The 24,229-nt window shown below is 36.4% G+C and overlaps 1 protein-coding gene across 7 annotated transcripts in view; it reads left to right on the top strand.

Annotated features, from left to right (window-relative positions):
- LOC106881065 (uncharacterized) overlaps nucleotides 1–24,229 on the top strand; it is a 368,052-nt gene that overhangs the window by 284,272 nt on the left and 59,551 nt on the right. For all 7 annotated transcript variants that reach the window (XM_089342524.1, XM_089342528.1, XM_089342523.1 and 4 more), the window contains 3 exons: nucleotides 1,810–1,961; nucleotides 11,257–11,336; nucleotides 19,890–19,942. In XM_089342524.1, coding sequence (XP_089198650.1) covers nucleotides 1,810–1,961; nucleotides 11,257–11,336; nucleotides 19,890–19,942 — 285 coding nt within the window. The remainder of the gene's footprint in view (nucleotides 1–1,809; nucleotides 1,962–11,256; nucleotides 11,337–19,889; nucleotides 19,943–24,229) is intronic.

The following is a 24,229-nucleotide window of genomic DNA, read 5'->3' as shown; positions in this document are numbered from 1 at the left end:
TGTGTATGTGTGTGTGATGGGTGTATATATGTATAGATATCTGTATGCATGTATATATGTATACATGTGTACATATTACATGTACATCTATATATATATATATATATATATATATATATATATATATATATATATATATATATATATATATATATATATATCTACACATATGTATACATATACATGTATGTATAGATCTATCTATATATATATATATATATATATATATATATATATATATATATATACATATACGTGTACATCTATATGTAAACATATACATCTCTCTCTCTCTTTCTCTCTGAAAGTATCTGTCATTACAGTATCGAAATGGTGTACATATACATGTATATATATACATATACATCTCTCTCTCTCTCTCTTTCTGTCTCTCTCTGTGAAAGTATCTGTCACTACAGTATCGAAATGTGATTGTTTCAGTTAGTGGAATAGTTTCATTTTTAAAGTGAAAGTATTTGACATGAGTGTTTTTGTTTCACTTTTGACACGTAATACTTAAATAGTGGAGGAGATATTATGTTGCCGTGTGCTCGAACTCTGCAAGGAGTTAATAATTTTATTTTGACTAAAACACAACTGGAACCCTAAGTAAGGCATGTGTAAAATTTGAATGAAATTGGTTGCGTAGTTCTCGAGTTTTAGGGATTCACACAGACAGACAGACAGACAGACAGACATACAGACAGACAGACACACATTCTCATTTTTATATAAATATATATAATTCGAAAACATGAACAGTTTCATAACATTGTTTACAAAATAATAGCTGATCATTTTTGAAGGATCGTATGTACAGTGAACACTTAGAATTTTTGCTCTGGTAACTTCTGCTCTCTTCCATTTTCACGCATGACCAGCTATATGTCGCTATCAGTCTCCCTCTGTTTACACCGTCGCTAGAAGGGGACTTAACTCATGCTCCGATTTGAAAATTGTTAGTATTTATGGTTTAAAATTATTTTTAATACAAAAATTCGGGTCTTAGGAAACAATAAAAAAAATAATAAATGGTCGATTCCGGATATTTTCGACCATGAGGAATCCATTGGTGCAACTCCCAGATTGCTATCTTGTAAGGTGTGGATTTCTATAGATGCAACACACACACACACACACACACACACACACACACACACACACACACACACTCACACTCACAAACTGAGCTATACTATAAGTATATATATATGGGTATATATATATATATATAAAGGTATATATATATGGGTATATATATGGGTATATATATATATATATATATATATATATATAAGTAAGGCATGTGTCAAATTTGAATGAAATTGGTTGGGTAGTTCTCGAGTTTTATTGATACACATATACAGACAGGCATACATTCTCAGTTTTATAGATATAGACATCATTCCCAATTTATAGGGTATCCCAAAATTTTCTTTTCAACCTCCACAATTTATTGTATCGTATTGTCTTGTTGTGTTGTGTTCGACCAATGGAGCTCACACTGAAGTGCTCTGATGTTTCTAATAAAACTTTATGTTTGCCAATAAATTCTTCTGAGTTATCCTTAATTTTCATTGTTTTTTTCTGAATTCTTCAAATAGTAAAATTAATTTATGAACAAATGTAGTAATATCTTTTTAAAATCTAAACTTTAGTCAGAAAACATTTCTTCACTTTGTTTTGAGAATAGGGAGATAGAGTGAGTTCAAATCACACCCAGGACCATGTATTTTTTTACATTTCTCTGAAATTGATGGAATATGAATGTATAAACACAGCTGACAATATTTTACATTAATTTTTTAGTTCTTCCAGTATGGCATCACCAAAGTGTTCCCCATTTACTGGTATCTGGCAAGAGCCAGACATGTCTCAGTGTTACAATACAGAGTTGACCACTCAGCAACCAAATTACAGCACAGCCACTGAGCAACCAAATTACAGCACAACTGATGAAGGTGAGAGAACAATGGTGTAGTAATTGTAGTAGTAGTATTTGGAGAATGGGTAGGTGGAAGAAAAGAGGAATACTAGCTGTAGTTTAGCTCTAGATTATCCCCAGTTCACTACATCTATTATCAAACACGTTCTAACCATGACCATCCTATTTATCGGGCAGGATGTATAAGGAGCAATATATGTGATATTTATATCTCACTAGGCTTCAAAGAAAGGAAGCCAGTATGCTTCGCTGAATGTGCAACGTCAGTGTGCATGTTCGACAGAGTGTAAGCATCTTGAGAGAAAAGTTAGGCATAAAAGGCATCAGATGTGGTGTGCAAGAGAGATGACTGCGCTGGTGTGGTTATGTAATGCACATGAGCAAGAACAGCTGTGTAAAAAAAAGTACTGATCTCTAACTATGGAGGGAACCTGTGGTAGAGATAGACCCAGGAAGACATGGGATGAAGTGGTGAAGCATGATCTTCAAACTTTGAGCCTCACAAATGCCATGACTAGTGACTGAAACCTCTGGCAATATGCTGTGTTGGAGAAGACCAATCAAGCTAAGCGAAATCATAGTCATGATGATGATAGATTAAGCCCCGTTTCTTTTATCCCACCAATAATGGAACAGCACATTATGTGTGTGTGTGTGTGTGTGTGTGTGTGCGTAATCTATGATGTGTACAACAGTTTCTCAGTAATATTAGGGCTCCATATTATGCCATGAAGAAATCAGTTTACATACAATTTTTCGACCATAAAACATCTCAATCATAAAACATCTCTCAAATGTTGTTACTGCACTGTAAAATTAAAGAGATTTGTTATTATCTTGCTGTGCTGTGATAACTTCAATTTCTTATATGGCCCTAAAGAAGACTTATCAATATTAATCTAAAGATGAAAGTGGCTATGCTGGGCAAAATGCTTAGCAGCATTTCATCTGTCTTTATGTTCTGAGTTCAAATTCCAGTGAAGTCGTCTTCACCTTTCATCCTTTCAGAATCGATCAAATAAGTGCCAGTTGAGTATTGAGGTCAATCTAGATGACTTACAACCCGCCCCCGAAATTGCTGGCTTTGTGCCAAAATTTGAAACTAATATTAATCCATTGATGTAAGTGGCCAGCTAGCAGAATTGTTACTGCACCGTAGAAAAGGCTTAGTAGCATGTCGCCCGTCTTCATGTTCTGAGTATAAATTTTACTGTGGTCAACTTTGTTTTTCATTCTTTCGGATTGACCCCTCTAAACGAATTACCCCACTCCTCAGTATTTCACAGAAAAAGATATTAAGACGGTGAAGAAAGACAAAACCAGAGGCGGTTTTATAAACTTAGCCAATACAATCATAACTTAAAATTAATTAGGAATATATAATACAGTGTTAGGTAAGACCAAATTACTAAATTTATATTAAATATTATATCACAAGGCAGTTTTTATGAGACCGAAAAGAACATCATACTCGAATTTTCTACATACATTCTGTAGGGAAATCAAAACAGTTTTCAGTAGATACCAAAGTTGTTGGTCATACTCTTTAAACTTTATACAGTTTTAATGATCCATATCTTGTTAGTTTCAAGGTTTAAATATTTATAGCATGACGGAAAGACTTATTTCTAAGGTGCAAGCATCTAATATTCAACTCATTGTATTTACTTATTTGAAAATCTTCACATATGCTTAGCTTGCATTGGATCCCAACTATAAGGGTGTGCATTTCTTAGAAGAAACCAAGTAATTTTCTATTCTGTGTTGTTATCAGAGACGAATGTCAAAAACTTAGCAAGAAATGTATGACCAGTTATGCGTATATACATGTGAATTTATGTGAATGTGCATATATATGTACATGTATATATATATATATATATATATATATATATATATATATATATATATATATATATATATATATATATATATATATAATCAATTCAAAGAACAAGCAATTAAAAACAGAAAAAAACAAAAAATGAATGTGAAGACATGCACAAGCACTATATTGCTTTGACGCTTGGTGAAAGGAGAGATTTGTTAACATTTTGAGTATAGCTCTTTGTCAGAATATATATATACATATATATATATATATATATATATATATATATATATATATATATATATATATATATATATATATATATATATATATATATATGAGTGTGTGTGTGTGTGTGTGTGTGTGTGTGTGTGTGTGTACATAAATATACATATGTCAGGTCTTCCTTGAATGCTACTGGTACCATATAGTCCAATATAACCTGTTACATGGTCAGGTCTTCGGCATCTAAACCAGCAACCCCACCAAGCTTGCTTGGTGAGGTGGGTGCTGGTTGGACACCCTGCGGGACAAAAAATAAGACCCATCAAAGGGCAGAGGAACTACAGCATAGTCAATGGCCATTGAACAACGTTTGTGGACGTACTTGTGGAGTGTTTGTGTGTGTGTGTGTGTGTGTGTGTGTGTGTGTGTGTGTGTGTGTGTATGTGTTGTATGTATTGTATTGTGTTTGCATAGTGTATATTGTGTTTTAAATTGTATATATTGTACATCAATTTTATTCTTAACTTTAGTCAATTTTATTTTAATTTTTAATTTTTCGTATTTTAGTCTTTTTTTCTATAATAAATAGATGAAGGGTGCATAGAGCTCCTCTGTTTACCCAAGCCATAGCGAAGGCAGTCTATCTAGGAGAAAGTAACTCTGAATTTAAATACTTCACTGCTGTGTTGTAGTTAGCCTTTGGTTGGGCAAAGACTGGGAGAAGGACACTGATATAAAACCTGAAACTGCAAATGCATCCAATGATGTCAACTTGCTCTTCTTTTTGGATGAAGCTTTGTAGTTTAGGGATTGCTGGAGAAGAAAAAGAACGTCTGGTCAAAGTTTAAAAAGGCACAGCTAAACAATGAAAGCTAATATTGATAATGAAGCAAATGGCAAAAAGGGCTCTGGAACATTTTGTTCTGTGGTCTGGCCTAGCAGGTGTCCCAGGGCACCACAGCCTGGATCCAGTTGTCATCCTGCAACTGAGTAAATTCAGGTTAAGATGCAAGCCTATGAATATAGGATGTTAGAATGTTTGAATGTTATTAGACAGTGATTGTCTGAAATCTCGTCCAAAGAGAAAATCTGCACTTGTTGCAAAAGAATTACAGTGATATGATATGGATGTTGTAGCGAATTCATGGAAAGAGGAATTTCGTAGAGAAATCTGCTGGGTATCATTTATTTTGGAGTGTTAGACAGGAGACCTATAAGAGAGAATCGAGAGTGGGATCTGCTATCAAAACCACTCTGGTTTCAAAACTTGAAGAACTACCATGTGGTCATTTTGATCGTTTGATATCTTTAAGACATTCATTAAGAAAATATCACTATGCAACACTCATAAGTGCATATTCTGCAACAATGAATTCATCAGTGGATGATAAACTTACCATCTATCTATCACTTACAAATATTATACGTAGTATCCCCCATGATGATAAAGTTGTCATTTTGGGTGATTTTAATACTTGTGTTGGTGCAGATTGGAAGACTTGGGGTGTCTTAGAAAAGCCTGGGGGTTTGGAGTTCCAACAGTAATGGTTTACTACTGTTAAAAATGTGCGTATAGATGGATGTGTCATGAATACAATGTTTTAACTAAAGAATAAGTATAAAACGACACGAGTGCACCCTGTTTCTAAGAAATGGCATCTTATAGATTACATCCTCACCAGGAAACGAGATACTAGGGACTTTGCTATTGTATAAGTGATGTATGATACAGAGTGCTGGACTGATCATAGGCTTTGTGTGACAGGATGAATTTTGTTGTTAAGCCTAAGAGTAAATAATGACAAGTTACCTAAATGGATTGATGTCAATAAACTTAAGAAGACTCGGTCAGTCTATGAGTGAGATAAATAATTTGTCCTGTGATGGAAGCTGGAAATCATTCCAAGAAAGAGTATATGAGATTTGTAGTAACATTCTTGTCTTTGTTGTAAAAATCACCAAGATTGGTTTGACGATAATGATGATGAAGTTAATCTTATCTTATGTGTCCATAGCTTACTCTGGGTACATCTTATAGAGTTTCTACCTATGTCTTTTCTACAGATCGAGCAGGGCCATCTATCTGAAGGGATTTGTGTTTTGTCTACCTTCCTTATTAGGACTTTGGTTTTAGCTAAGTTGACTCTAAGGCCCTTCGATTCTAGTCCTTGCTTCCACACCTGAAACTTCTCTTCTTGTTCTGAAAGTGACTCAGCAATTAGCGCAAGGTCATCAGCATAGAGGAGCTCCCAGGGGCATCCTGTCTTGAATCCCTCTGTTATTGCCTGGAGGACTATGATAAATAGGAGGGGGCTGAGGACGGATCCTTGGTCGACCCCTACCTCTACCCGGAATTCTTCACTGTACTCGTTACCAACCCTGACCTTACTGACAGCGTCTCTGTACATGGTTCGCACAGCTCTCACTAACCATTCTTCTATCCCAAGTTTCCTCATTGACCACCAGATAAAGGATCGGGGGACCCTGTCAAAGGCTTTCTCCATGTCAATGAAGGCCAGGTACAGAGGTTTATCCTTGGCTAGGTATTTCTCCTGCAGCTGTCTTATCAGAAATATAGCTTCAGTGGTACTTTTACCTGGCACGAACCCAAACTGCATCTCATCTAAATTGATTCGCTCCCTAATTAGCTGGGCTATGACCCTCTCCGTGACTTTCATAACCTGATCTAACAACTTGATACCTCTGTAATTATTTGTATCTAAAGCATCACCTTTACCTTTGTAGCAGTTGACTATGGTGCTGCTACACCAGTCATTGGGTATGACTCCTTCGTGTATCACCTGGTTAGTAATACGGGTGACTAGGCTATAGCCGACACTGCCAGATATTTTGAGCATCTCTGCAGTGATTCTTGAAGGGCCGGGGGCTTTCCCTATCTTCATACTCTTAATTGCTTTATCTACCATGATACTGTCAACTCGGATCGCTGGTCCCTCTGTTGGGTCGACATTTGGCAGACTCTCTTTCTCCCATTCATTCTCTTTATTGAGCAACCTTTCATAGCGGCGTCTCCAAACCTCTCTCTTTGCAGCCTTGTTTAGTGCAGGTGAACCATCATCCATGCAGACACATTTCTCTCCTACGACATCACAATTTTCTCTCACACACTGCCTTGCAACACGAAATATCTCAAGTCTTTGGTTTTCACGGCGCAGAACATTGGCAAATATTTTCTTATCTGCTTCCCCTCTGGCTAAATAAACCTGTCTCCTAACTTCCCTTCTGGCAGTCTGATACAATTCCCTGCTACCACTGTTCTTCCAGTCCTTCCAGGCCTGTTTCTTTTGTCTAATAGCCCTGTCAACAACATTGTTCCACCACCACGTTATTTTGGGTCAAGGGGACTTTGCACCATCCACAGATCTGGTCAGTGGCCTCAGCAGGTTGTCCAGTAGAAACCTCCAGTTGTCTTCTACATCTTGTGAAGCTATATCCCCCTCCTTTTCGTCAAACGCTTCGAGTAATAAGTCTCTAAATCTCGTTCCATTCCCAGGATCTTTAAGCTTCCAGACCCTTCTCCTCCATGCTGGTCGTCTTCTGGGCCACCACTTAGCCCTGATCCTGAAGTTACTAACTAATAGTCTATGTTGTGGGGTACATTCTTCACCTGGGAAGGTTTTGTCATTTATAAGCAGCCATCTTTCCCTTTTTCTGGCGAGGATGTAGTCAATTTGGCTAGTGTGTCTGCCAGAACGATAGGTGACAAGGTGACTGGCAGGTTTCCTGAAGTTAGTATTGCAAACCATAAGGTCAATTGCATCAAAAGTTTGGCTGGACTTAAACGTCAAATAAGGGCATCACATGGCATCAATAATGAATCATTTCAGTAAGTCTTTTTGGCAATGGCTGTTCTCACGTAACAAGGATGCAGCTATGATGTATATATATATATATATATATATATATATATATATATATATATATATATATATATATATATATATATATGTATGTGTGTGTGTGTGTACATATATATATGCATATATATATGTACATACATATATATGCATATACATACATATATGTATATATATATATATATGTACATATATATATATGCAAAATCGTAGCTCTGGCCAGTGCTCCCTGGCTGGTTTCCATTCCGGTGGCACATAACATGCACCATCCAAACGTGGTTGATGCCAGTACACTCTGACTGGCTCCCGTGCCACTGGCACATAAAAAGCACTGTCAGAATGTGATCGATGCCAAGACCACTTACTGGCCCCGTGCCGGTGGCACATAAAAAGCACTATCTGAATGTGATTGATGCCAGGCCCACCTGACTGGCCCCTGTGCTAGTGGCATGTAAAAAGCATTCAGTACACTCTCGGAGAGGTTGGCATTAGGAAGAACATCCACCTGTAGAAACATTGCTAGATCAGATTGGAGTCTGGTGCAGCTGCTTGCTCTCCAGACATCAGTCAAACCGTCCAACCCACGCCAGCATGGAAAACGGATGTTAAACAATGATGATGATATATCTATATATACATCTATAAACATACATGTATATATATATATATATATATATATATATATATATATATATATATATATATATATATATATATATATATATATACATATGGTATGTGAGCATATGCATATATGCATACATATATGTACATACCTACATCTACATGTATATATAGATGCATATCCGGGTACAGTACATCAAAAAAACGTGGACAAAAAAGGAACGGGAACATAAAGCACAAAAAAACAGACTTCTTTATGGACAACAGAATGAACACATAGGAAAACAGACAAGCCACATATGGAACTTTTCCTTCATCAGCTGCCTCTATTCTAAACTAGGCGTTTCGAAGATGAGGCAGAACGCGCTCTTAGAATAGCTCTTCCTGCAAAGCAGATTAAACCTGCTATGCGGAAGATTCTAAAGTAGCAAACAAAAACCAATACAGGAAAACTAAACAGTGAAAACAATACACACATACATGCACACACACACACACACATGCACACACACAAACAATTGAAGTGTGGAAGGTGTTTATAAGCCATTTCAAAAAAACACAATAACCACTAGATTCACTTCAACATTTAAATTGAATTTGTCAAAATATTTTCATGGCTTTGAAACTGTGACCCCTCAACTAACAAAATTCCGTGCTGTATCTGTTCAGTCTTATATATGTTCTTTCTTATATTTAATTCATTGCATCTTGATTTTTGTATTTTATTTTATTTCACTTTGTTATATGTTTTGATGTTCTAACTATCAATATTCAAAACCTACCAATCATATTAAATCTGAATACATTGCTTTTAATTTTAACCCACTAATACTATACACTCAAAAGATAAAATGATCACTTAAATTGCATTAGCTCTTTTTTGAACCCTGAAGAAGTCCTACCATAATATAGTTCTGAATGTGACAACTTCCTTGGTGTTAATTTGCTTGGAGATTCCCATCATCTAGATGGTTCAATTGAAACATATATGTCGGTTCTTTTTTCTGATTTTATCTTAATTTTTTGAGCTTTCAACTTCCTATCAATCCGTTTATTTGTAATGTTTTTTAACAAAACATCATCTGTTTTATAACATGCGCATAAATCAATAATTACATCCTTTGATTCTTTATTTTCTCGTTGTTCTTCACTATATATGTGTGTATATATAATATATTCATAAGGTGTTGAAGCTAAAATTGACACTTTGCATAAATGGAAAAGAAAACAGGATATTCCACTCAAGAATTAAAATATTTCAAAACATCAAAAACATCATTTTGCTTATAGGTGGGAGACAACAGTTTACTGAAAGTAGCCATCCTCAGCTTCCACCAGCATATTCAGATGGCTCTGGAACCAGGTGCATGCGTTCCTCATTGTTTCCCGTGGAAGATCTTGGTGATCAGTTCTACCTTGGAATTTCAGGCAGAGCTGTTGGTGTTTTTCTCAACAGTGCTTCACATACAATAATCCATGGGATTACAAATGTGGGAATTAGGTGGCCAGAAATTGGGGCCTGCGAAGCTGTAGAAATTTTCCAGAAACTCACTTCTGACTCTTTCCAGAGTTTATGGCAAGGAGCAGAATCCTTCTGTCACACATATATGGCCTTCTAGCAGCAACTCTCTCCAGCCAGGATTTCACCACAATTTCCACCAGCTTCATGTAGTTGTCTGAAAGTAGCTTAATGCTCTGCTCAAAGATGTGGGTATGAATTCTATGATGCTGACACATTCTGAATGCCTGCTGTGTCACATCCTGCTGGCTACAGCTTTGTAGTCTGTGTTGCAGCTGTCAACACATACAACTCATCATGGTAGAGGTAACTCTCTTCCAATATTCAGATGGCTTCCATTCCTCCATACTAGCTACTTTTTTCTCAACTACAAATTCACTCTTTATTGTCTCCAATGCCGTTGACTATATACATTAAGCTGTTCCTGACAAAAGGAGACATAAATAAAGTCAAACTTATCCGGAGGGTAGATATACACATATATGTATGCAATATTCTGTGAGTTGATATGTTTATTTGGCTGTATGTGTGAGTATGAATGTGTGTTTATATTTATGCATGTGTGATTAAATTGGAGGCTCCGGTAGGGGGTAGTGGTGAACCCTGCTGTACTCTTCCACCACAACTTTCTCTCACTCTTTCTTCCTGTTTCTGTTGTACCTGTAATTCAAAGGGGCCAGCCTTGTCACACTCTGTGGTCTACTTAGCCTTGTCACGTGTCTGTGGTCTACTTAGCCACTTGCACGTTAATTTCACAAGCAGGCTGTTCCGTTGATCGGATCAACTGGAACCCTCGACGTCGTAAGCGACGGAGTGCCACGTATGTATGTAGGAACATATGTATGTTATAATGTGAATAGATATTTTTATTTGACTTTATGCATGTGTGATTAAATTGGAGTAGTTTCCGAGTGGTGGTTAAATTGTTGTAGTTTTTACATATCACACAGAAGTGTTCATGTTTCTGTTACTCATTGACAACTAGCAATGATAATGCTGTAACCCTGAAGAATGAAGCCATAGAATATAAACTGACCAACCTTTTACTCATTTCTCCATGCCTCTATCAATTCTATAATGCCATTGTTAAAAGAAGTGGAAATATGTGGTGTTCATGCATTTTCCAGTTGTAAATGAAGTGAATCTGTTGACAGCTTCTCTCACCTCAACATTTATGACGCATGTCTTATTTATAATCACAATGATTCTCTTTTGCTTTTATATCCTTCCATAGGTTCGACCACTTCCTTTGTTTTTCATCTGATTTATACAACAATGAATATAAAAATCCCTCCTGCAAATGTATCTAGAGCTGTAAGTAGCTATTTTCTCTCTCCCAACATACACACAAACAGACATGCACGCACACACACAGAACAAGCACAAAACATCAGCTAAATAATGAACTCAATGCCTTTAGTAGATAGTGTTAACGATTTCGTTAAAAGATAACTGTTACTTTGAAGTTTTGTCTTATAAACTTTCCAAAATATTAATAGCTTTCCACCAAGAAAAGCAAGTACAGGAAATATTCTAGGAGCAAGAAAATCTATACACTTGTAATTTTTAAACATATCAATGTTTTAATGTCAGTATGAGATCAAAGCACTATTTCCAGTTTATTACTATGTTGGTTCATATATTTTAAATGTCCTGTAGACCAGATTTCCATACATTTTAGGAGGAAAGTTTATATAGAGTCGAAACAGTTTTGCTAAAACTCAATTCTAATTTTTTTAAATCCATAATTTTCCCAATGACCGGTGATTTTTTTCTATTGGCTGAAGCCCACAAAGACATTCATTTTCTTAATATTTCTCTTAACTCACAATAATAACTAAGGAACAACTACAATTTGTCTGCAAATCATTAATCAATACTAATTATATAATAAAGAACCAAGTAAAAACAGTGTCCTTTATGCCACTCTAATTTATATGCATAGCAAGGTATTATTCCATCATTTTCAAATGTCCCTAAGTATTTGTATCTTGTCTATTCTGATCTTTTCCCTCATTTTTAACCATCTTTTTTACATGGAGCTGTTTGCTTGGAATTACCAAGAACTAGAAGGCTGCTAAGAACTGTTAAGGAGTTTAGCAATGACGCTAGGATGGATTTTGGCCTTCATATGTGTGCTAAAGCAACTTTTGTAAGAGACAAGCTCAGACAAACAGCTTCCATTAAATTAGATACCGATGCTACCACCAAGGAACTTGACCCACAAGAAGTTATAAAATACCTGGGGATAAATGAAGGAGATGTTTTTATGAAGGAAGAAATATGAAAAGAGTACTACAGGAGAATAAGATTTATACTTAAAACTAAGCACAATTCGAAAACTCGCATCAAACCCATTAATACTCTGGCATTTCCAGTAGTCCAGTACAGTTTTAACATCATTAACTGGAATCCTACGGACCTCCAAAGCCTAGATAGGAAAACAAGAAAACTATTAACATTTAAGAATATGCACCACCCAAAAGCAGATATTGATTGTTTGTACTACCTAGAAGTAATGGAGGAAGAGGATTGATGCAGTTAGAACTGTGCTATAAGGCCTCAACAATAGCAGTGAACAGGTACTTATCTGATCCAGAGGACTGGATCCTACAACTTGTGTGTGAACATGAAAGCAGGTAAAAGTTGCATTCTATTGTCAAGGAAGCTTATATATTTGCAAAGGAACTTGGCATTAGCCCTGAATTAGATGAAGAACCTGAAACCATTGCTCCCAATGATGTAAAACAAATCAGGCAGACTGTAAAAAAGAACGGACAGAAACAAAGTGAGGAGCAGTGGAGTCAGAAGCTCCTGCATGAGCAATGCATTTTGCAAAGTCAAAATGCTGATGTAGACAAGGCAACAACCCACCAGTGGCTGAGGAATTCAGGATTGAAAGCAAATACTGAAGGTTTCATACTTGCAGCACAAGATCGAAGCTTGCTTATCAGAAATTATTGGGCTAATGTTCTTCAAATGGTACTGATCCTAAATGCAGATTCTGAGACTCAGTTGACTAAACAGTAGACCATCTCAGTTTGGAATGTCCTGTTCTGACCCCAAACGAATACAAAAATCACATTAGAGTAGGGCAATATTTACACTGAAAAATATATATACACTACAAAAACAGCACTCCTACTAACTGGTATGAACATCATCCTTAGCCAGTCATTGAAGGTAAAAATATCACTATCCTCTGGGATTTTCCAGTCAACACTGACAAAATGATCCAGTGATTGTAGGGCCACTTGGAATGATCAAAATGAAAGTGAAAATTATTTAAGACTGATCCCTGGCTTACCACCATACAGGAAATGTGAGCATTGTCACTATGAATTTTCTTTTTTTGTCACGTTATTTCCTTTGTTTATTTTTTCATTTTTTCCTTTTTCTTTGTTTCTTTCTTCCCCTTTTTCTCTATCACATGACTTTGTAAATGAACAATCTGGTGTCTTTATTTTAATGGCTTATCAATGTATGCAGTGAGTTTCTTTGCCCTAAATGTCGGGAAGGCACTCGGTAAGAAATGGAAACAAAATTGAAAGCAGAGGATGAGGATGATGATGATGATGATGATGATGATGATGATGATGATGATGATGATGATGATGATGATGATAAGGAGGAGGAGGATAATGATAATAATAATAATAATAATAATAATAATAATAATAATAATGATAATAATAATAACATCGTTAACTGGTCAATTACTGAAATATGTAATGTTGACAGAAAAATACGAAAACTGTTGACAATGCATAGAATGCACCACCCTAAGGCAGATATAGAACGTCTTTATCTGCCAAGAAAAGAGGGAGGCCGAGGACTTCTACAGCTGGCATTATCAATGAAGGTAGCCACAATTGGCCTAGACACCTATCTGAAAAACTCTGAGGACTGGATGCTAAAACTTGTCATAAAATATGAAAGCAAGAAAGCATCTTACTCAGTAACAAAACAGGCAAAGGAATATCTAAGTGAATTCCAATTGCAACAAATTCAAGAATTAGACGAACTAGAAACACCTGCAGAAAAAGCTAAGCGCTTGAAAACCCGTGCTAAAATTGCTGCCTTAGCTATTATGACTAAAAAATGGCATGGAAAACCTCTCAATGGCAAATACCCAAAGAGAGCGAATAATGCAGATATTGACAAAGCCCTTACCCACCAATGGTTAATGGCCTCTGGCTTGAAATCAGAAACAGAGGGGTTTATCATAGCAGCCCAAGATCAATGCCTACCTACAAAGAACTACCAGGCCAACATATTAAAGAACGGCAGCTCCCCATTATGTCATATATGCCAACAACAAAATGAGACCATCGATCATGTTGTCTCCATGTGCAGTCTGCTTGCGCCTACAGAGTATCTCAACAGGCATGATAGAGCTGCACAATATATTCACTGGGTAATATGCAAAAACCTGGACTTGCCCCATGATAAAAACTGGTGGGAACACAAACCACCCCCAGTACTTGAAAATGATCACATTGCACTCCACTGGAACTTCACCATTCAAACTGACAGAAAGATAGATGCAAATAGGCCAGACATCATACTGAAAGACTTCAGACAAAAATCATGCCTCCTCATTCATATGACTGTCCCAATCGATATAAACGTATCTGTCAAGACCTACCAAAAACTGAGCAAATATAAAGATCTTGAAATAGAAATTAGCAAAATGTGGAATCTGAAGACGAAAACAATACCTATTGTCATAGGTGCCCTGGGAATGACAGCGAAACGGGCTGATTACTACCTAGCTCAGATACCAGGAAACCCCACAATGGCTGAAGTTCAAAAGATAGTGCTCATGGGAACTGCCCATATCCTACGTAAAATACTGTCTATGTGATCTCAAATTTTAAAGCAAACACATAATTTTCTTATGGTTTCTTAAACATTCACTTGAACAAAACTGTACAAATCCAAATATATGGTACCCTAGGCATAACACCTACATGAACTTCTAACTTGTTGTCTCTTGAGGTCTCTGGGTGAGACTTGGATCCAACTTGTACAAATGCAAAACAAAAGTCAAACATAAAATAATAATAATAATAATAATAATAATAATAATAATAATAATAAGAAGAAGAAGAAGAAGAAGAAGAAGAAGAAGAAGAAGAACTAATGTCAGCGAATGAAACACTGAAACAGAAAGTTCAAGCGAAGGCTCAGAGAATATGCAGATTTGAGAAAAGAATCAGATTCTACAGACAAAATAAGATGTTCAAATCCAATGCCAAATCATTTTACAGGGAAATAGGGAAAGAAAAAATAACCATTGAAAATCCACCCCCAATGGAAGAAGTTGAAAACTTTTGGAAAGGGATCTGGAATGATGAGAAACCATACAATGAAAATGCAGACTGGATCAAATGCACCCAAGATGCCTACAAAAATCTACAAGAACAGGTATGGGAAGACATCTCAATCGCCAACCTAAGGAGGGCACTAATGAAGGCTCATAAGTGGAAATCCCCTGGTACTGATAGAGTACCAAATTTCTGGCTCTCATCACTCTCGTCCGCACACAAAATGTTAGTAATACTATTTAATAGTATTATGAAAGACCCAGAAAAAACTCCCCATTGGATGGCAAATGGTATTACTTACCTCCTCCCGAAAAATAACGAAACCAAAGACCCCTAGCGGCCAATAACATGTTTGTCTACTACCTATAAGATTTTGACATCTATTCTAGTGGAGAAAACATATACGTTTTGATTATAAAAAAGCCTTTGACAGCATACCACATGTGGGGATTCTGAAATCGCTGGACATTTTCAAAATTTCTCCTGTGATTTTAGATTTATTAAAGTATAATATGTCACTATGGAACACAAAGCTGCATTTATATCATTCTAATGGAGTATTGCACTCAAACAATATTAGCATAAACTGTGGCATTTTCCAGGGTGACTCGCTTTCACTACTAATTTTCTGCATAGCACTAGTACCACTCTGAAGTGAACTGAATAGAACAAGGTATGGCTACAAAATTGACGACAGGAAAATAAGCCATCTATTTTATATGGATGATTTAAAGCTATATGGCAAAGATGATGAAGAGCTTCAAGGACTATTACATACTGTGAAAGGATTCAGTGATGATATCGGGATGGAGTTTGGCCTTGAAAAGTGTGCCAAAGTCACTTTTAAGAAAAGGAAACTGGTAAAGTCAACTTCAATAGAATTAGATGTCGAAACAGTAATAAAAGAACTTGAGCAGGAACAAACCTATAAATACCCAGGAATAAATGAAGGCTCTTGTATCCAGCATGCAAGCATGAAAGAGAAGGTTAGGAAGGAATGTTATAGAAGAGTTCGAGCAGTTCCGAAGTCTGAGCTGAATGTATATAATAAGGTGTTAGCCATAAATTCCTTAGCAGTCCCAGTTGTTCTTTATAGCTTCAATGTGCTTAACCAGTGAAATAGTCAAAATTGATAGAAAAATCCGCAAGCTACTGACTTGTAATAAGATGCACCACCCAAAGGCAGACGTGGATCGTCTTTGCCTTCCCAGAGCTCAGGGAGGTCGAGGCTTGATCCAGCTTGAACTTACGTACAAAACCACCACAATCTGACTGGCCAAATACCTTGAAACAACCAACGATTGGATGCTGAAACTTGTTGAAAAACATGAAAGACCGAAAAAACTTCACTCTATTCTGAAAGAGAGCAAAAAATTTGCTACCGAACTCTTAGATACCCACCAGCTTGATCAGGTTGAAGGAAATGCGCCAACTGCTGCTGCAAAGAAAATAAAATTAATTGCAAAGACAAAAGCACATGAAAAATTAGCTAGCAGATGGGAACAGAGACCTCTGCATGGCAAGTATGTGGCTCGTAGCGAACAAGCTGATGTCGACCAGAAACGCATGCATCAGTGGTTACGAAGTTCAGGGCTAAAAGCAGAGAGTGAAGGTTTCATATTGGCTGCTCAAGACCAAAGTTTATTAACCCGGAACTATCAAGCCAATGTGATAAAAAATGGAGCTGACCCAAAATGCCGATTTTGTAACGATGCGATTGAAACCATAGACCACCTAATCTCAGGGTGTAGAGTCTTAGCACCTGTAGAATATAAAGCAAGACGTGACAGAGTTGGCCAGTATTTACACTGGACAATATGTCAGCATTATAAAATCAAAAGCGCTGACAAATGGTATAAACACCATCCTGAAGCTGTGACTGAGGGAGAAAATGTATCGATTCTCTGGGACTTCCCCGTACATACTGGCAAGACTATAAAAGCTAATAAACCAGATATTATTATAAAAGATCAGACAAAGAAGACGTGTTAATTAATTGACATGAGTATTCCCTCTGATCATAATATAGTGGCGAAAGAATTTGACAAGATCAGTAAATATAAAGACTTGTTAATAGAAATTGAAAAAATGTGGCACCTCAAGGCGACTACCATACCAGTGATTGTAGGATCTCTAGGAATGATAAAAAAAGGTACTGAAACCTATTTGAAAATGATACCAGGCTTACGATCCCTACAGGAAGTGCAAAAAATCGTGCTAACTGGAACGACTCATGTACTGAGAAGAGCATTATCGCTGTGAAAACAACATTCATTAATTTTTTTTTTTTTTTTCTTAAATACTTGTTTTACCTGTGAATTTGCATGTGTAAACTGGGAATGCATACAACGAGTTTCTCTGCCCTAGGTGTACGGAAAACACTCGGCGAGAAATGGAAGAAAATTTGAAGAAAGAAGAAAAAAAAACATAATAATAATTATAATAATAATAATAATAATAATAATAATAATAATAATAATGAAGACTATACGTGCTTACAAATAGAAATTGCAGTCCCTTCTGACCAAAATATTGTCCAAAAAGAAGTAAAAAAATTGTTAAAGTATAAAGACTTCAAAATTGAAGTATTCAACATGTGTGGCATAAAGATGAAAACAGTACCAGTAATAATTGGAGCGTTGGGAATGTTAAAAAAACATATGAACAAAAACGTAGAAGCTATACCTGGATTTTCACTACTACACACTATCCAAAAAATAGCCCTGCTAGGAACAGCCCACATCCTATGCAAGACACTATCAATTCAGTAATACAACCTAGACAAAACAACCCATAAACACAAGACACACTCGCTGTAGCAAATATCCAATGAAATGAACTCTCAATAACAGGCCAATTACCCAACACACTACACACACAACACACAATACAAACACTAATATAACAAAAGACTGTACCACACCCCATAAAAAAAGAAAGTGACACAATACAATACCAGGAAGAGTTTGAACATTCCCAACAACAAAGTGCACACGATGCTGCACAATCCCAGCAACCTGGAGATGTAGCAGATGATGCAGTAGAAATTTTCCTGCAACTACCAAATGTTGAATAAAGATAATGATCCCTATGGTGCCCTGAATATGATCATGAAAATGTTTTTGACCAGATCCCTGAGAAACCAACAATCTATGAGACTCAAAAAAATTGTTGACATCAACCGCCTACATTCTCATGAAGCTTATCTCCATCTAATATATACAGGCCATAGATCTTTGATTGAGTCCTGATCGGAAGATGAAATAAAATGCAAATCAATTGGAAAATTATGATAATAATATTAATGACATTACAAAATTTTAACATACAGTGCGACTAAGCCATAGAGGTGAGATGGCCAAATATCCTGATCATCCGTAAAGACGTAAAAGAAGCAAAGATAACAGATGTTGCAATACCAGAAAAGATTGAGAAATACCAGCCACTGCGGGACGAGATAGGAAAGTTATGGGGCATGAGGAAAGTAATGGTGATACTGGTTGTAATTGGAGCATTAGGAGCAGTTCCCAATGGCTTTGGAAAATATATTAAGAATATTGGAGCCGCTGTCAAGCTCGAAGTGATCCAAAGACAGCATTGTTGAGTACAGCTCACATGCTAAGGAGAGTATTGTCTCTCTGAGTCACAGGAGAAAGTACTACTTGAAACCTTTGGTGATTAGTTATTGCTTGCTTTGAAGTAAAGAATATCCGGTAATTAAGACCTATCCAAGAGTCTTTCATAATAATAATAATAATAATAATAATAATAATAATAATGTGAATGAAATTCTGAAGTACATCAAAACAAAAAACATCACAGAAACAAATAATTTGATCAAGGCAGCAAGTATTGTTGTAACAGAAAATGTGGGTGTTGATGTCAAGAAAAAGAAATATAATGGAAGTGACAAAAGAAAAGATCCATGGTGGAAAAGAATACAGGCAGAGTTAGATATGCTCTCGAAAGACATTTCTGTGTAAGACTGAAAAGAAAAGGGAGAGCTTAAAAGCAAACAAAACTACAGGGTACTGAACAGGAAGTATAATATTGAAAGAAAGGGCCAGGAAGTGGAAATGGAGGGACTGAAACAGCGATCAGGGTTTTTATAACTGCTCGAACCTGAATTCTAAGAACTGTATTTCATGAAAGATTTCTCTTTGACGAAAGTTTAGAATTTAAATATGGGCAGTAATTTTAACCAATGGGAAACTGATAATTATACTTGTCCGGGCAACATGACTATTACATCATATGACCACCTTTTACAACTTGCTACACTAAATTAAACTGGAGTCATGTGCAGCCTTCCAGCTCACCTGCCTAAGTCAAACCATCCAACTCATGCCAGCATGGACAATGAATGTTAAATAATGATGATGATATATATATATATATATATATATATATATATATATATATATATACACTCACACACGCATACATACACATGCACACACACAAACACATCCACACACTCACGTGCACACACACATGTATGCATATATCTTTGTATATTTTTATCCAACTATTGCAGATGGAGCAAAACTTTTTAAACTTAACAGGAGTATTCAATGTTGAGTATTGTGGGTAAGTGAAAACATTTAAAGCTTATTCAAAATTTCTTTATTTTTTGTTTAAAATGTTTCATTTGTTTTTTGCTTTCACTATATGTATTAGATACTAATGATAGTCAGATGGGGTGAAATCAAGAGAATAGGAACGGAGATTAGTCAATTTATAGCCACAGTCAGGCCCAACAACCATTGAAAGAAAGGACTTATATGTTGGAACATTGCCCTGATGAAACAAGACACCTTTTGTCAGTTTTTCATACCTTTTGGCCTTGACAGACTTTTGTAACTTCCTCTACATAGAACACATCATTGATGGTGTTGCCCTTTTAACGATATTCCTTAAACACAATGCTTTTTGCATGCCAAACATCTGAAGCCCTCTATCACCTTCTCTCCTGATAAAACAACCCTGGATTTGTTTGAAGCAGGTGAAGAGAAGTGTTTCTATGGCATGCATTGTCTCTTTGTCATTGGTTCAATGTGATGAACCCAACACTTATTCTGGCTTAGGAAACATGTAAGGAAAATAGCTGGGTGTGTCTCCCAAGATGTGATCAACCTGGTGTGCTTTGATCAGGTGTTAGAAGACGTGGCAAATTTTCGTCATACTAAAACTCTCAACTCTCTCATGGGATATGCTAACAACATTAGCTATTTGATTTATAGACAATTGCCTGTCATCTATCACCATGTCCTGAACATGATCCACATTTTGCTCGGTGGTGTCAGTTCCAGGACGTCCAAATCATCTTCTAGACTCTCTCTTTCCCTCATAAATTCAGCTGCCCATTTTGTACCGTTGATAAAGTTGCAGTGTCACACTCATCTGTAGCCACCTAGCTGCATGATTGTCCTTTGTTTCTAATCCCCTTTTCTGAAGGCACTTGCTAACAGCATGATGCCAAATTTTCTCAATTTTTTACTACTGATTATATTTGAAGTTTTCTTTGAAGAATCGGGTGTCAATTTATCTCATAATAAAGGGTTGAAATTAATGTATGCAAAATGTTCAGCTCTAGCATTACTATTTCACAGACAGACTATGAACTTTTTGGCCCACCCATTGTAGATTTGGAAGAATGCATATATATATGTACAGTAATCCCTCAACTATCACAGGTGTTATGTTCTTAATTCCCCTCCCCTCACCCCGTGATAGGGGAAAATTGGCAAAGTAGAGACAGTACTGCACTGTATATATATTTTTTAAAATTATTTTTATAATTTGTATATATTTATTTTGTTATAAGTTCAAAACCGCACCACGGAGGAATTGACAAAAGCTTAAATAATAAACCGTATTAGCTGAACCGCGATATGGCAAAGGATTACTGTATGTGTCTAAGTATATACATATATCAATATATATATATATCAATATATATATATATATATATATATATATATTGATATATATATATATATATATTGATATATATATATATATATAATTGCAGCGTGGAAGGTGTTTATAAGCCGTTTAAAATAACACACAAAATCTGTTAGATTCACTTCATTTAAATTTAATTTGTCAAAATATTTTCGTCGCTTTGAGACTGCGACCTGTTCACTGACAAAATCCTGTCAGTGAACAGGTCGCGGTCTCAAAGCGACGAAAATATTTTGACAAATTAAATTTAAATGTTGAAGTGAATCTAACAGATTTTGTGTGTTATTTTAAATGGCTTATAAACACCTTCCACGCTGCAATTGTTTTTGTTCCAGCACACGATCTCAGATCAGGTCACTTGCTATGCAAGTACATCTCCGTAATATATATATATATATATATATATATATATATATATAACGTTAGTGACTAAGACATAATATACAAATTGACTCATTACATAACCTAAACCTCCACACTGACTCATTTCACAAGTTCCACATAATAAAACAACGGCTATCTAGTCCAATGAAAATGCTTTTTCTTGTATTTGTTGCTCCATTCTCCAAGTAAATACATAAACTACGGTTTAAGCAACATATTACCTGCCTCTGGACGCCCTCTTCCCAAGACGGTACCCATACAGGTGATCCCCAGGAGTGCCTCCGGATTTAAACATCCACTGGTTGCTTGGATGCTTCAGACTACCCCTAAAGTATCGAGGCAAACCTACCACTTACCTATATATATATATATATATATATATATAGACCTACATATTTAGGGATACGTATCAATATATATACATGCCTACATCTCTCTCTCTCTCTCTGTTAATATATATACATATATATTCTAAATTAGAGTTAGGGTTATAAATGTAAACAAACTAACATTTGTTTTTATAAGATAAAAATTTATTTCCGAACACTAGACACCATAAGAACAAGAAGAACATTGGGTACATCACTCAAACAAAGCCGAAAAATTTCTCAGCAACCAGCCATGGAAAGTGTACCTACATCCTTCTTATATTGATTCCAGCAAAGCACATTGCCACAGTCAATATAAACCACAAAACTAAACTGTTCACTAACAAATCCATACGCATTTTAGATGCTTTTTATTGCTAAACTGTGTAATCACAAGTCTTTTAAATGTAAACCAACTAACATAAGGATGATTTACCCAATGTTCCTGTCATTTTAATGGCGTCCAGCATTCAAAAATAATTTATCATCTTATTTGCATTTATATATACACATTTCAGGTGATCCAACAACTTGATATTTCTGTAACTATTTGTATCTAATGCATCACCTTTACCTTTGTAGCAGCTGACTATGGTGCTGCTACACCAGTCATTGAGTATGACTCCTTCATGTATCACCTGGTTGACTATGCGGGTGACTAGGCTATAGCCAACACCACCTGATAGTTTGAGCATCTCTGCAGTGATTCCTGATGGGACGGGAACTTTCCCTGCCTTCATACCCTTAATTGCTTTATCTACCAAGATACTATAAATTCGGATAGCTGGTCCCTTTGTTGGGTCGACATTCGGCAGACTCACTTTCTCCCATTAATTCTCTTCATTTAGCAACCTTTCATAGTGGCATCTCCAAGCCCTTCTCTTTGCAGCCTCATTTAATGCAGCTGAACCATCATCCATGCGGATACATTTCTCTCCTACGACATCATGATTCTCTCTCACACACTGTCTTGCAACATGAAATACCTTAAGTCTTTGGTCCTCACGGCGCAGAACATTGGCAAATCTTTTCTTATCTGCTTCTCCTCTGGCTAAATAAGCCTGTCTCCTAGCTTCCCTTCTGGCAAATTGGTACAATTCCCTGCTACCACCGTTCTTCCAGTCCTTCCATGCCTGTTTCATTTTCATAATGGACCTATCAATTACATTGTTCCACCACCACGTTACCTTCGGTTGAGAGGGGACTTTGCACCATCCACAGATCTGGTCAGTGGTCCTTAACAGGTTGTCCCATAGAAACCTCCAGTTGTCTTCCACATCATGTGATGCTATATCCTCCTCTATTTCGTCAAAAGCTTTGAGTAATACGTTTCTAAATCTCTGTCCACTCACAGGACCTTTAAGCTTCCAGACCCTTCTCCTCCATGCCGGTCATCTTCTGGGCATCCATTGAGACCTGATCCTGAAGTCGCTAACTACTAGTCTATGTTGTGAGGTGCATTCTTCATCTGGGAAGGTTTTGGCATTTATAAGTAGCTGCCATCTTTCCCTTTTCCTGGCGAGAATGTAGTCAATTTGACTAGTGTGTCTACCAGATCGGTAGGTGACTACGTGACTGGCAGGTTTCCTGAAGTTAGTATTGCAAACCATAAGATCATTTGCATCGCAGAACTCCATCAGCCTGGTTCCCTCCTCATTGCGGGAGCCAAAACTATATCCTCCATGTAGGTGATGGAAGCCCCCTGCATGGTGTCCAAGATGCCTGTTGAGTAAAAATTTCATGGTGCTAAGTTTTCTTTCATTCTGATTGTTGCGTGTTGCAGCAATCACTGTATCAGACATAATTTTAAATTGACTGCAAAAACAAATTTACTGTGATACATGTCTGTATATAATATCTCTTATGGATGTGTTGCGCCTAAAGATACAAATATATTAGTAGCAGATGAAACTCATCCAGCATCAGCGGAAAAAATACTAGAGGTCCCTTTCTGTCTTGCTGAGTTTTGTAAGTACCATAATAAATGCATACTGATGAAAAAATCTATCGCTTCTGATAAAGGAAAACAGTGTTTAGACAACCACTAGTATATGACTCACTAGCTGCCCAGTTGAATACACAACTCTCTCATAATTGTGTCTAAAATCCTTAATGGCTCACTTATTTCTTTCAGCATGATAGTTTTCTTTTAGATTTT

This window comes from Octopus bimaculoides, chromosome 26, assembly GCF_046866305.1.
Source record: "Octopus bimaculoides isolate indiv1 chromosome 26, ASM4686630v1, whole genome shotgun sequence".
NCBI classification, from domain to species: Eukaryota; Metazoa; Mollusca; class Cephalopoda; order Octopoda; family Octopodidae; genus Octopus; species Octopus bimaculoides.
This window is presented reverse-complemented; position numbering and strand designations above follow the sequence as displayed.